Genomic DNA, 13,762 nt, shown 5'->3' with positions numbered 1-13,762 from the left:
GGGTCGCCTCCCTGTGCCTAAGGGTTGTAGGGGGGAAAACTCTGACTGTTGTTTATGCGTATGCACCAAACAGCAGCTCAGAGTACTCGGCCTTCTTGGAGACCCTGAATGGAGTCCTGTGTGGGGCTCCAGTAGGGGACTCCGTAGTTCTGCTGGGTGACTTCAACGCCCACGTGGGCAACGATGGAGACACCTGGAGAGGCGTGGTGGGGAGGAACGGCCTCCCTGATCTAAACCCGAGCGGTCGTTTGTTATTGGACTTCTGTGCTAGTCATGGATTATCCATAACAAACACAATGTCCGAACATAAGGGTGCTCATAAGTGTACCTGGTACCAGAGTACCCTAGGCCGAAGATCAATGATCGATTTTGTGATCGTGTCATCTGATCTGAGGCCGCATGTTTTGGATACTCGGGTAAAGAGAGGGGTGGAACTGTCAACCGACCACCATCTGGTTGTGAGTTGGATCAGGGAATGGGGGAAATTTCCGGATAGACCTGGTAAGCCCAAACGAGTAGTGCGGGTGAACTGGGAACGTCTGGAGGAGGCCCCCGTCCTAGGTATCTTCAACTCACACCTCCGGCGGAGTTTTTCTGGCATTCCTGTGGAGGTTGGGGGCATTGAGCCGGAGTGGGCGGTGTTCAAAGCCTCCATTGCTGAAGCTGCGGTGGCTAGCTGTGGCCTCAGGGTCTTAGGCTACTCAAAGGGGCGGTAACCCTCGGACACCGTGGTGGACACCGGTGGTCAGGGAAGCCGTCCGATTGAAGAAGCTCTTCCGGGATATGATATCCTGGAGGACTCCTGACTCGGTTGCAGGGTACCGACAGGCCCAAAGGGCTGCAGCTGCTGCCGTGTCGGAGGCTAAGCAGCGGGTGTGGGAGAAGTTCGGAGAGGCCATGGAGAAGGACTTTCGTGTGTTCTGGAAGACTATCCGGCACCTCAGGAGGGGGAAACGAGGAACCATCCAAGCTGTGTACAGTAAGGATGGGACTCTGTTGACCTCAACTGAGGAGGTCGTCGGACGTTGGAAGGAACACTTTGAGGAACTCCTGAATCCGAATAACACGCCCTCTATGTTGGAGGCAGAGCTCGAGGTTGATGGTGTTTCGTCGTCAATTTCCCTGGTGGAGGTCACTGAGGTAGTCAAACATCTCCGCAGTGGCAAAGCCCCAGGGATTGATGAGATCCAGCCAGAAATGCTAAAGGCTCTGGGTGTTGAGGGGCTGTCATGGTTGACACGCCTATTCAACATCGCGTGGGAGTCGGGTACAGTGCCAAAGGAGTGGCAAACCGGGGTGGTGGTTCCCCTGTTCAAAAAGGGGGACCAGAGAGTGTGTGCCAATTACCGGGGTATCACACTTCTCAGCCTCCCTGGTAAAGTCTACTCCAAGGTGCTGGAAAGGAGGGTTCGGCCGATCGTCGAACCTCAGATTGAAGAGGAACAATGCGATTTTCAAAAATAATCTATTTTGAGGTAAACATAATTCATTTGAAATATATCTGTGTGGTTTAATAATTCGTCGATCTGTTGGTAATTCGTCGATCTTTTGGTAATGCCTCGGGGCTCCAGTAGGGGGATCGCACTCCTCTTCCTGATTCAATACAGACGAGTGAAGGAAAGAGCTGCGTGCGTGTGTGTTTTTCCTCATTCTTCTCCCGTTACTATTCCCTTTCTTAAAGTAATTATTACCGTTTGCAAAACACTGTATATGTATGACCAGTGTTGAAAGTTTGAATGTTATGTTGGCACTTTATCAGAAGTCCTCTTATCATTAGAAATATTTTATGTGTACAGAAATATTTTATTTTATATTTTATATATTTTACATTTTATGTTATGTTACAGGTGACACTGTTTACAATGGCAGGGCCTGCCATAATGCTTTTTTATGTAAATCGATTTAAATCGGAAATCGGATTTTTTATGAAAGAATCTGGGATTTTTATTTTAGGCCATATCGCCCAGCCCTAGTTCGGGCACCTGGTAAGGATGCCCAATGGGCGCCTTCCTTGGGAGGTGTTTCAGGCACGTCCAGTGGGGAGGAGACCTCGGGGAAGACCCAGGACTAGGTGGAGAGATTATATCTCAACACTGGCCTGGGAACGCCTCGGGATCCCCCCATCAGAGTTGGTCAATGTGGCCCGGGAAAGGGAAGTCTGGGGCCCCCTGCTTGAGCTGCTCCCCCCGCGACCCGACCCCGGATAAGCGGACAAAAATGAGATGAGATTTGATTTAGTAAATCTAGCAAGTTTTCACTGCAGAGATGCAGTGTATTTTGAAAAAGGTAAATATTTTATTAATGTTGGGAATTAAACCTTAGAAAATATCAGTAATCTGTTTGTATTTTCCTTGAACTGAGTTCTCAAATATTCCCTTCTCCATAAATCCTTCATATGAATGTTTATTTGTGGGTTTGGTAAACATATGTATTTGCACTTTGTTTGTATCATGAAGTAAGGCGGTTATTTAATGAAATCGGACTACACAGACAAGCTTTCCCGTTTGATAACCACCAGGATATAATGTACTGTAAAATACAGTGGTTTAAAGTATAGTTCATGTTGACAAAGCTTATTGCATTGCTTATCCTGTTGTTGTGTATGTATTCATTTGCAGGATTATTTTGATAATTCTTGCATAATACAGATGATTGGGAAAGTTGTGTACTCCAATGCTCCCTTTTCAAAATAATTAACACAAGCATTATGTGCCTCTGCCTGCTGATTATTACAGAAAATCATTCAGAAATTCAATTCAAAGGATATTTAGCACTGCTATAAAGCTTCTCATGTTAGGTAATTGCATGTTACAGGTTAATGCATGGTTTTATTTTATGAAAGAAATTAGCCCCAGGCAAATTTGAACAGCCCATAGTTCATTTCATCTTGGTGCCGTGCCTGCAGCAAGAGCATAGATCGGCCATTGTTAGAGACAGCTGAGCTATACTGTTTGACGATACGTAAGTGTGGGAAATCCTTATTAGACTATAAAACATAACTGTTAGAAAGTGAAGAGGTAATTCTATGTTTCAGTGGAGAAAAATATATATTTTACATAAAGCAAACATAAATGACAACACGAGCCACTAGATGTCGCCACTTAAACAGCTAACAAACAAATAGCAACTCCTAGACATCGTGTAGCAATCAGCACAGGAAGAAAAGGAAAACAATGGGCCGAAGGTCCCTGTGGATCTAGAGTTCTGGGATTTCCTCATGGTGATTGCCACTGCAACACTGATGACTTTGAATAAAGGGTTGGCCATTGACACAAACAAACAATATATGAGCACTAGGTTTATTTGGTAAGCCTTCCTTCTACAGTCCCTTAATTACTAGATATTTACTCAGTAAATATATGGTAAATCCTAGTGTATTACTGGGTAATTACCTGGTAATAAGAAGGTAAATACAGAGGAAATTACCCGGTAAATCATAGTGTATTACTGGGTAATTACCACTGGTAATAAGAAGATAAATACAGAGGAATTACAGCTGGAGTACTAAGTAAAACCTCCACCATCAACTCAACTGTTTTAGGTTGGTAATAACTCAGATATTATTGTGTACTTCCTAGGAAATTAGGCAACCAATTCTTAGAAACACCTATTAATTCAAGTTACAATTGTAGTTATCCAAGGTTTATGTTGGTAACAGCCCAAGTTTACCACGTTATTACCATATCATTTTTTATACATTCCATTGTCCATGCAGTAAACTGGAACTTGTACCATTTCCGCAACGTTACTAAGTAAAACATGACAATTTACCCAGTAAGTAAGCTGAAACTGTACTGTAAAAGGAAGCCTCGTTTGTTTCCATGGTATTACCAGGCTCTTACCATATAAATTGTAGGTTAATCCCTTTTCCATGCAATCAACAGAAACTTGTACTACATATGTTCTGCAACGTTACTAAGTAAAACATGACAATTTACAAGGGGTGGGAATCTCTTGGCACCTCACGTTTTGATTAGATTCCGATTATGAGGTCAACGATTCGATTCTGAAGCGATTATCGATGCATCTCGATGCAACAAATATTTGTATGTACATTTCCATGTGTGATTTCAAAAATATATGTATACATCTTGGTTTGCTACTCAGAGTTTGCTAATCACTTCCTACTTTTGTGACGATCATTAAAGACATCAACAGATTAATTAACTTATCGAATATTTTTTAAGAGAGAAAGCTTTTGTCACAAATATGACTTTCTATGAAAAATGCAATAATCAATGCAGCTTGCATTATAACACAATATAAATCAGCAGAACAACGTAGTTATTTCTACATTGTTCCACGCATTTCATTCAGAATGTGATGACATGTAACATGTTGCGACTACTAGTTGCACTATTATTCCATATGATGGAGCAGCACAGAATGGGTTTGGTAACATGCTGATCAGGAAACAGCTAAAGAGGCCAATCAAATGAGCTCATTCATAAAAACAACCTTCTTTCCCTGACCACGAAAAAAAAGTAAAAGAAATCTAGGAATATTGAGACCTCAAAAATGAACTATTTTGGACCAAAATATTAATGACAAGCAATATTTGTATCCAAAATTGTATGATTTAATAATTAAGATTGTGAGTTTATTTCCCTATTACTCATAAGTAAGTCTCCTGTACACTCACACATGTACAAACGTCTGTGATCGGCCAACTCTTTACATATTAGTATCAGTATTAAGATAACTCAAATTCAGAGCAGTTTTTGCTGATAATCTTTATTTACATTTACTGCACACTTGGTGAAAATCTGACAGGAATATTTTACATCCAACAACAAATTCTTTACATCATGTGTGAGATGCATAAGAACAGAGGTTTTTAAACCTTTCAGGCTGTAACCCACCTAGGAGATACCTTCATGATAACCACAAACATATTTTGTGACAATATAAAGCGAGGCCATCCCATGGCCAAGTTGGTCCATCAAAGGTTTGTGACCTACAGTTTGGAAACCACTGTAACCACTGTATTACAAGATACAAAATACAGCTAGAGCAGATGCATTTCAAAAATTCAATCCTATTGTATTGGTCTTCCTTTCTTAAATATACCGAACAACTTGTTTTTTATTTCTTTAGTTCTTAAACAGTACACAAAGGGATTTACAAGAGATGGACCAAGAATGGCCCCAATCATTAAACCTTGTCGTTCCTCCAACGTCAACACCAGGCCGATTCTGGTGAAAACAACACGCACAAACAATGGCACATAGTAACACACCACTACAATCAGATGACTGAAACATGTACTGAGCAACTTTCTAGTCTCATTCTTAGACGACTTCAAAACAACAGATATAATCCACGCATAAGATAAGCAAATGAAACCAGAGGTGAAAAATAATAAAAAGAATAATACGATTGTGGCTAAATTAAAATAATACGAAGGATTGAGACAAGAGGTACGGACAACAGCGGGGAAGTCACAGAAAGCGTACGTTAACCTGTTGGAACAGTGAGGCATAGGTATCAAAAGCACAGGCATAAGGGTGACAAAGGCACAGGCAGCGACCCAAAGGAAATATGTTATGGCTATGGTATGAACATTTGTTAGTATGCTACGATACCTCAATGGAAAAGAGATGGCAATCAAGCGATCAAAGGCCATGACAGCTAAAGCAAACAGCTCCATTGTTTCAGCTACCTGAAAGATGAACATTTGAATGAAACATGCCGCATAGGATATCGTATTCGCACCAGCCAATAATACACCAATCATAGTTGGGCATGAACTTGTACTATACAGCATATCAACAACAGCCAAATTGCAAATCAGAAGATACATTGGTTTGTGTAGTTTCTTGTCTAAAATGACAAATACGATGTTCAGTGTATTAGCTAAAATGATTAAAACATAAACAATTAACATCACCACACCTATTGCCATTTTTCTTTCAACTTTTTCAAAACCCTCGATAACAAATTCTGTTATTTGAATAGAGAAATTTCGTGAGTTCATTTTTTCACTTTGACAATGTATGAATGTTAAAAGTAATTAACAAAGCCTAAAAGCAATCAATTGCATCACCTATCAATATTTACCATAGCGCATCCAATTATGAAACAGATCATAACTTTACAAGTAATCTCTTACTACATTTTGGTCTATCATCTTAGTTATTGCCACCAACAAGTTCTGTGGTAGATTTTGCTATGACCTTTTAAATCAGAGGGTTATTTAATATTAATGAACTGGATCCAATCACATAGCCAACCTCCAATCCAATCCAAATGAGGCTGGATTAAACATTATCATGAGCATCACAGGGAAAATATTATATTAACAAAAGAGTATTGTAGGCAGTGGCGGTGGGTCAATAGAGGGCGCTAGGGCGCCGCCCCTCCGTGAAATATTCACTTGACTATATCTGCCAACTATTAATCAACTATTATCAATACGAAATAAATCAACAAAAATACATAGCGTTTATCCTCGTTTAATTGTGTGATGTACTTGTCACTGCCAGCAACCATTTAAATGCCTCTGAACGTCAATTATTTGGGCTAGGTTAGTTATTGGTCATTTGAAATAAAGCCCTCCTCCAAGTCAGGGGCGCCGGCCACGTTGAAGTCAATGTAAGCTCGCTAACTTTTTGCTGTCTATCAAGCAGAGACAGCTTTTCATTGGCGCAAGAAAATTCGCCCTTGGGTCGCACCAGTGTGTGCCCCAGGCCAACTTTCCGCCCTTTTCAGTGGAGGATTTGGACTCCAGAAGCAATGTTATACTTAAAAGGAGCAAGCAAGTTACATATTAATTTAGTCTTTCGGCCTGTAGCATATAAACAAAATGAAGCAACTGTCCCATATTTCTAACTGCATTTGAAGTAGACATTGAGACTCACAAAAAATGGACGCTATAGGACACTGATCATGACTGTCTCAATATCATAATAACAACAATGGGTCATGTTACGTTAGGCTAGGGTTAATGAAGTAGACAGAGACGGAGCTGCATTCAACGTGTTTACTCTCCAATCCCGGAAGTCCTCTGTGTCCCTTCTTAACGGGTCCGTGCAACAACCTACATCTCCGCTATATTCTTTACACAACATCTACCCTTAAGTAAGAAATCCCTCCAATAAAAAACAGGGTTCACTGTTAACACTCGGATAGTTATCTCAACATATATAACTATATATTACCTAAAGCTTAATATTGTAGGTTCCTTAGTAACACTCTTGTAAGGTATCACATAAAGCATAAAGCTGTAAACATAAACAGAGAACTTAAATCTAAAAAGTGCACAACTTTTCACTGTTTTTCCTCTCCAACAGCTCATACCACAGTCCAACAGTCCTTAGAGATCCAGACGCCGCGGCGGGCCTGAGACACGACCTGATGAGGTCACATGTGTTATTTGCCTCTGTATGTGTGTGGCTCTTTGATTCCCTAGTAGTGTCAGTGGGTGTGTCTGTGTTACCTGGATTTTGGCCTGTATCAGGTGTTTCATCTGTGTCTGGCGTTGTCTGTGGCTGTGTATTTTGTACTGGGCGCAAGTGGGTGCGATTACGCCTGAGCTGTCCTTCATCAGTGAGAATGAGGTAGGACCTAGGTGTTACCGCCTTCTGAATGACGGTGCCCTACTTCCTCTCTCTTGTCAGCCACATGTCCTGACCTGGCTGCAGTTGTGGCAGGGAGCGAACTCTGTGACGCAAGTTGTAACGGCGTTGTTGGTCCTCCTTCGCCTGCTTTTCAGACCTTCTGAAGCCCTTGATGTTCGGCCACTGAGGACGGAGAGTTGCTGGATGTTGTGGTATGTCGGAGCGAATTTGTCTTCCCATAAGAAGTTGTGCTGGGGAGTAGTCACTCTCCAACGGTGTAGCCCGATATGTCTGTAGAGCTTTTGCTTTGTCACCTCCTCTTTTCCACAATCCTTTAACTGTGGCCACCGCCCGCTCCGCCTCGCCGTTTGCCTGGGGGTATCTGGAGCTACTTGTGACATGAGTAAACCCATACTCCATGGCAAAGGACTCGAACAGTGAACAACTGTATTGCGGCCCATCGTCAGAAACGACAGTCTTTGGTGTTCCATGGCGACCGATAACATCCTTGAGGGCAGCTACAACAGTCACAGCTGAAGCTACCTTGAGACGGGCTACGTCTATGTACCGTGAATAATAGTCCACTACAAGAAGATATGTCTCATTTTCCCAGAAAAACAAGTCTGAGCCGACTCGTTTCCAGGGTCTATCTTGCACAGGTGTGGTCAGCAACGGTTCTCGCTGTTCTGCCCTATGCTGTGAGCACGTGCTGCAGTTTTCCACCATCTGACTGATTTGGACAGACAGTCCTGGTCACCAGACTGACTGGCGGGCCCTTGCTCTGTATTTTACGATCCCTTGGTGCCCACAGTGGAGATTATGAAGAATCTCCCGTCTCTTGTCACGTGGGATAACAATCCTTTGGCCTCTGAGAAGTAGCTGTCCAGTCACTGTGATGTTACCCTTTTCAGGCCAGAAGGGGGACAGCTCTGGGGGGCGAATATGTCTTTCTGGCCACCCCATCTCACAGTACCTGATCAGCTTCGCACAGACCGGGTCGGTTTTCTGTCTCTCTATAATTTCTTCCAATCTGGGCTCTGTGGCAGGAAGACTCTGAGTGACCGCATCCACGAACACGGTGACCGCAGCCTCGTTCTCTCTTTCCTCCTGTGTGAAAGTATGCTCTATAGGGGCCCTTGTTGACAATGTGTCAGCAGTTATCAAGCTTTTACCCGGCACATGTACAATGTCATGAGTAAACCTCAGCAGCCTCAGTCTAAATCTCAGCACTCTCGGGGGAAGTTTGTAGAGAGCCTTGGTGCTTAGCAATGGCACTAGTGGCTTGTGGTCTGTCACTAATCTGAATTTCAGTCCGATGAGATAGGAGGACAGACGCTCACATGCCCACGTAGCTGCCAGAGCTTCTTTCTCTATTTGTGCATAGTGTTTTTCGGTATCAGACATACCTCTCGAGATGAACACAATGGGTCTCCATGTTCCATCTGGCTGCTATTGAGTTAGGTCCCCTCCTAGTCCAAACGATGAGGCGTCCGCCGACACGCACGTTTCAGCTGTCGGTGAGTATGCAGCCAACACCTGTGTGGAACTCAGTTCTGCATTGAGCATTTGAAAGGCCTCCTTCTGTGGCTCTTCCCAACACCACTCGCTCTTTCCACATGGCAGGTCTTTGATCGGGCGTGTGTAGGATGCAAGATGGGGCAAAAACGTACTGAGGTAATTGGCCATTCCCATCACTCTCTCGTACTGCTTTATCTTCCCTGGGTCAGGTGTCACCCCGTCCACAGTGACACAATGGCCGAGAAACATCATGCTGTCTTTTGCAAACTCACATTTTTCCCCATTTAGTGTCAGTCCCTCTTCCTTGAGTTTTCTTAGGGCTTTGGGCTTGGTTACGGTCAGCACACCATGGTGTAGGTTGTGTCACTTTGGAAACCACCCCCATGCTTTGCATAGTCAAGCTCTGTTCTCACCTTATCACACAGTGGGAGAGGCACACGCCGTGGAGAAGACAGGGCGTATGTATGGAGTTAGATTCATGCCAAAACCCCGCACACAGGCAAAACGTGTTTTGCTCACGCATAACGATTCACACGCACACAAAACGTGTTTTACTCACGCAAAATGATTCACACACACGCTCAGTGTGGTTTGCAAATACAAAACATCATTCACAAACTAATGCATTTTGCTTCAGAAACAAATACAGTATGTTTTACACAAAGTACAAAAAAAAATCCTTCAAGTACACAAAACCATTCTACAAGTACGGAACACGAAAGCTGCGCGTGGATCGGAATGCATTTGCGCACGGATCGGATTGCATTTGCGCACGGATCAGCAAGGCGGAAAATTAGTGCCAAAAGTCACGTGACAAATAAATGTCCTGTGATTGGTGGCGGCATGGGTGGCGGTGTTGAGTCAGTTTAAGGCCGCCAGGACGATCTTTTTTCTCCCCAAAATCTTTATTTGATGCCGGCCAAACGTGTGTGGATTCAACTCCATACTATGCGACTTGCCGCCCCTTTGTCACGGAATCTGAATTGACGAACACAGAGATTGCGACATCCGTCAGCAACACGCAAGCTCTGTGTTCGCCAATCTACTTATCGAGTCTTAAAAACAAAATGGCGTCGACGGGTGCTCTACTGATGGTATTGTGTGTATAAAATGTACTTTTTAATAAACAATCTGTACACTTATAAAGTTCTCAATGCCTCGTTTTATATCTTAAGACCCTTATTGTACTACCAAAGAAGTGTCGGGCTACTTCTAGCATTTTAAATGGTTTAAAATAGCGATTTAGTTTTTTACCATAACTACTGCCCCCATTGTACCAAGTTTATAGCGTTTTGATAGAATCGGCTAAAAACAGCCAAGCGTCTATATGCGTTTTTTGTGCTCCAAAACTAACGTTTCAACTCAAGCATCAAATAAAGATTTTGGGGAGAAAAAAGATCGTCCTGGCGGCCTTAAACTGACTCAACACCGCCACCTGCCGCTGTGTAGTATGAATCACAGGACATTTATTTACCACGTGACTTTTGGCACTAATTTTCCGCCTTGCTGATCCGTGTGCAAATGCAATCCGATCCGTGCGCAAATGTGTACTAAGGATTTTTTTTTGCACTTTGTGTAATACATACTGTAGGATTAATATTAGCAGAAGTCGTTTTTCTAGGTTAGTCCACGAATTGCATCAAGAATATTTTGTTAACCACCATGAGCTGTGGCATTACACTTTCATTGAGTAAAAACATTTGTACAGAATTAAAGGAATGCATTTTTCTCCCTTGCACCACTGTTTTTTGGCATTGGTAAGGAATACGCACTATATTCGTAACTTTTGGTAATCGGATAGAATGTGGACAAAATAAATCTTCACATCTGTTAGGACATCTCTGAGGCACTTTTTTTAGTATTACTACAGTAATCTGGGATGAGTTGCGTATATTTTCATCAATCTGTGCATTGCAACATGGGATACTTTAAATAGCATATTTTAATGACCCAATGGAGATTTATAATGCTTTTAATAATCATCTTATTTTAAGTGGTGACCTGTTTGATGACTGCCATGATAAGTTCCTTATGGCGCAGCCGGTAAATGTCAGTTCCTCTGTTGTTGAAAAGCCTTTCAGCAGGCCTAAAATTCATTTTTCTTTTAAACCAGTATCTTAGCCAGAGGTTTTCTCTGCATTATGCAGTTAGAAATACATGAGAAGCACAATTGGTGCTGTTTACCGTATTTTCCGGACTATACGACGTCGCTCCCGAGTATTAGTCGCATCAGTCAAAAAATGCTCCATGACGAGGAAAAAAACATATATACGTCGCATCGGTGTATAAGTCGCATTTATTTTTAAACATTTAAACAAGAACGTTTAGTCTGGAGAGACTGAATAAAATTGCAATAGCAATATAGGCTATATATAAACATAACAAGCCAAAAAAGTTCCCGACTTCAGTCTGCATCACAAAATCCATCGAAATCTTCGTTCTCGGTGTCGCTTCTGAACAATTCCGCCATCTCCGGAGGAAGATGAAGCGCCGTCTCCTCTTCTGCTGGGCTGTCATCAGACTCACCATCAGCGTCAGTTCCAGTTAGTGCGGCCTTTCTGAATCCTGACAGGATGGTTTCGGTTGTCACTGAAGTCCATGCTTTGTCGGTCCATCCGACAACTTGCTGGAAGGTTGCATGTCGCATCCTCCCGGTTGCCGTGAAGCTGTGCTCTCCATCCACCATCCACGTCTCCCACAGGTGACGTAAGACAGCCTTAAAACTGCGGTTCACTGAGATGTCGAGTGGCTGGAGTATTTTAGTTAAGCCTCCAGGTATGATGGCAGGTATGGAGTTGCAAGCTTTGATTTTGTTTTTAATCTGTGCTGTTGTGTGTGCTCGCATACTGTCCCTCACAAGTAGGGCTTTGCGTGTTTTAAAGAAGCCATCAGGACGTTTAGAGAAGCACTTTGTTAACCACAAGTTCATCTTTTCTTCATCCATCCACCCTTTCCGGTTTGTGGTCACGAGAACAGTGGAGGGGAATTCAGTTTTCGGCATGGTCTTCCGTTTGAAAATGACCATCGGTGGCAACTTTGAACCATCTCCACAGCATGCGAGCACCACCGTGAAGTGCGACCTCTCATGACCTGTTGTCACTATGCTCACACTTTTTTGCCCCTTCTCTTCAACACTTCGATTCATGGGGATGTCAAACGTGAGGGGGACCTCGTCCATGTTAACTATATGGCCCGGTAACACATTGTGTGTATTTACCTGCTTTTCAATGAAAGAACGGAAACTGTCAATCTGGGCTTGAAAGTTCGGTGGCAGTTTCTGACACACCGTGGTCCGTGCTCTGATAGACAGGTGGTTGCGTTGCATGAAGCGATAGCACCAAGATGGACCGCCAGCAAAATCAGTGATATTCATCTCCTTGGCAACTACCTGGGCATGGAGACGCAACTGCACCGTTGATAAGCCCCGGCCAGCAGCACGCTGTTCAATGACCCATCTGTGGACTCGTTCCTCCAGCTCTGGCCATCGGGCTTTCAGCCCCCGGTTAGCTTTCTTTGTTTTTTTCATCGCAATTTGAGTTTCCTCGGCTTTTCGCCAGTCCCGGACAAGTTTTTCACTCACCCCAAACTTTCTTTCTGTTGCCCGATTGCCGTTTTCGGCTGCATACTTTATAATCTGCAGTTTAAATTGTGCAGTATAGCTTTTTCTTTTTGGCTGTATTTTATTTTGTGTTCTCTTTTGTTTTGTCTACGGTCTAGTTTATTTATAATTTATTCGGTGGTGCAGTATGCTTGCAGCGTTCAGTTGTAGGCCTAATGAATGACGGTGCCATCTTACGGCCGAAGATTATGTACGCACAATTTTGGCATATAAGTCGCTTCGAAATATAAGTCGCAGGGCAAGCCAAACTACTACAGGTGAGGGTAATTAGACCCTCACCTGCTTGCTTCCCCAATCATTGCGCGCCTCCTGGCGCACATTTTAAACTTAGCCCTTTTCTCAAGCCAGATTCCAATGATATGGAAATCAGCCCTAGTGGTGCTGTCACGCCAAATTTGTACCGGGTGCCAAATTTGTACCGGGCACGTCATCCATACGTAATCCATTCCAAACCTGCCTGGCAACAGATGATCGCGCGTCGAATGACGTGAAAGGTTCACGAACATTCGCGAACCTTCAAGCTCGTTCATTCGCACTTGTCCGTTATCTGTATTGTGCTATTTCGTCCTTGACCTGCTTTAAACACTCAGTTTACTTGCTAAATTTGATTAAACAATTAAATACAATACAAATATAAAGTAAAAACAAGTGTTATCTAGCGATCCGTTTTCTGTATTATGTTATTTCGTCTTTGGCAACATGAGCGCGAATGTTTTTTGAAACCCGCTTTAAACACTCAGTTTACTAGCTAAATTTGGTTAAACAATTAAATACAATACAAATATAAAGTAAAAACAAGTGTTATCTAGCGATCCGTTATCTGTATTATGTTATTTCGTCTTTGGCAACATGAGCGCGAATGTTTTTTGAAACGTGCCCGCCAACGGACAACCCTTACGTAATCAGTTGTCCGTTGCCTGGCAACGGACAACTGATGACGTGCCCGGTACAAATTTGGCACCCGGTACAAATTTGGTGTGACAGTGCCATTACATAAAGGTTGAATCAAAAAATGTAACAATTACAGACCTAAATCAAAGCTCCCCAGTCTAGCTAAGATGTTAAA

At 43.0% G+C, this 13,762-nt stretch overlaps 1 protein-coding gene across 1 annotated transcript; it reads right to left on the bottom strand.

The window, feature by feature from the left end:
- Nucleotides 1-5,038: 5,038 nt before the first annotated feature.
- Nucleotides 5,039-5,977, bottom strand: LOC115561089 (olfactory receptor 2K2-like). The gene has a single exon (XM_030380888.1). It carries the CDS (start codon nt 5,975-5,977, stop codon nt 5,039-5,041), a length of 939 nt encoding a protein of 312 aa, XP_030236748.1.
- Between the last annotated feature and the right edge of the window lie 7,785 nt (nt 5,978-13,762).

The sequence above is a fragment of the Gadus morhua genome, chromosome 16, assembly GCF_902167405.1.
Source record: "Gadus morhua chromosome 16, gadMor3.0, whole genome shotgun sequence".
Taxonomy (NCBI): Eukaryota; Metazoa; Chordata; class Actinopteri; order Gadiformes; family Gadidae; genus Gadus; species Gadus morhua.
Note: the sequence above shows the minus strand (reverse complement) of the source record. Positions and strands in the feature narration are given on the sequence as shown.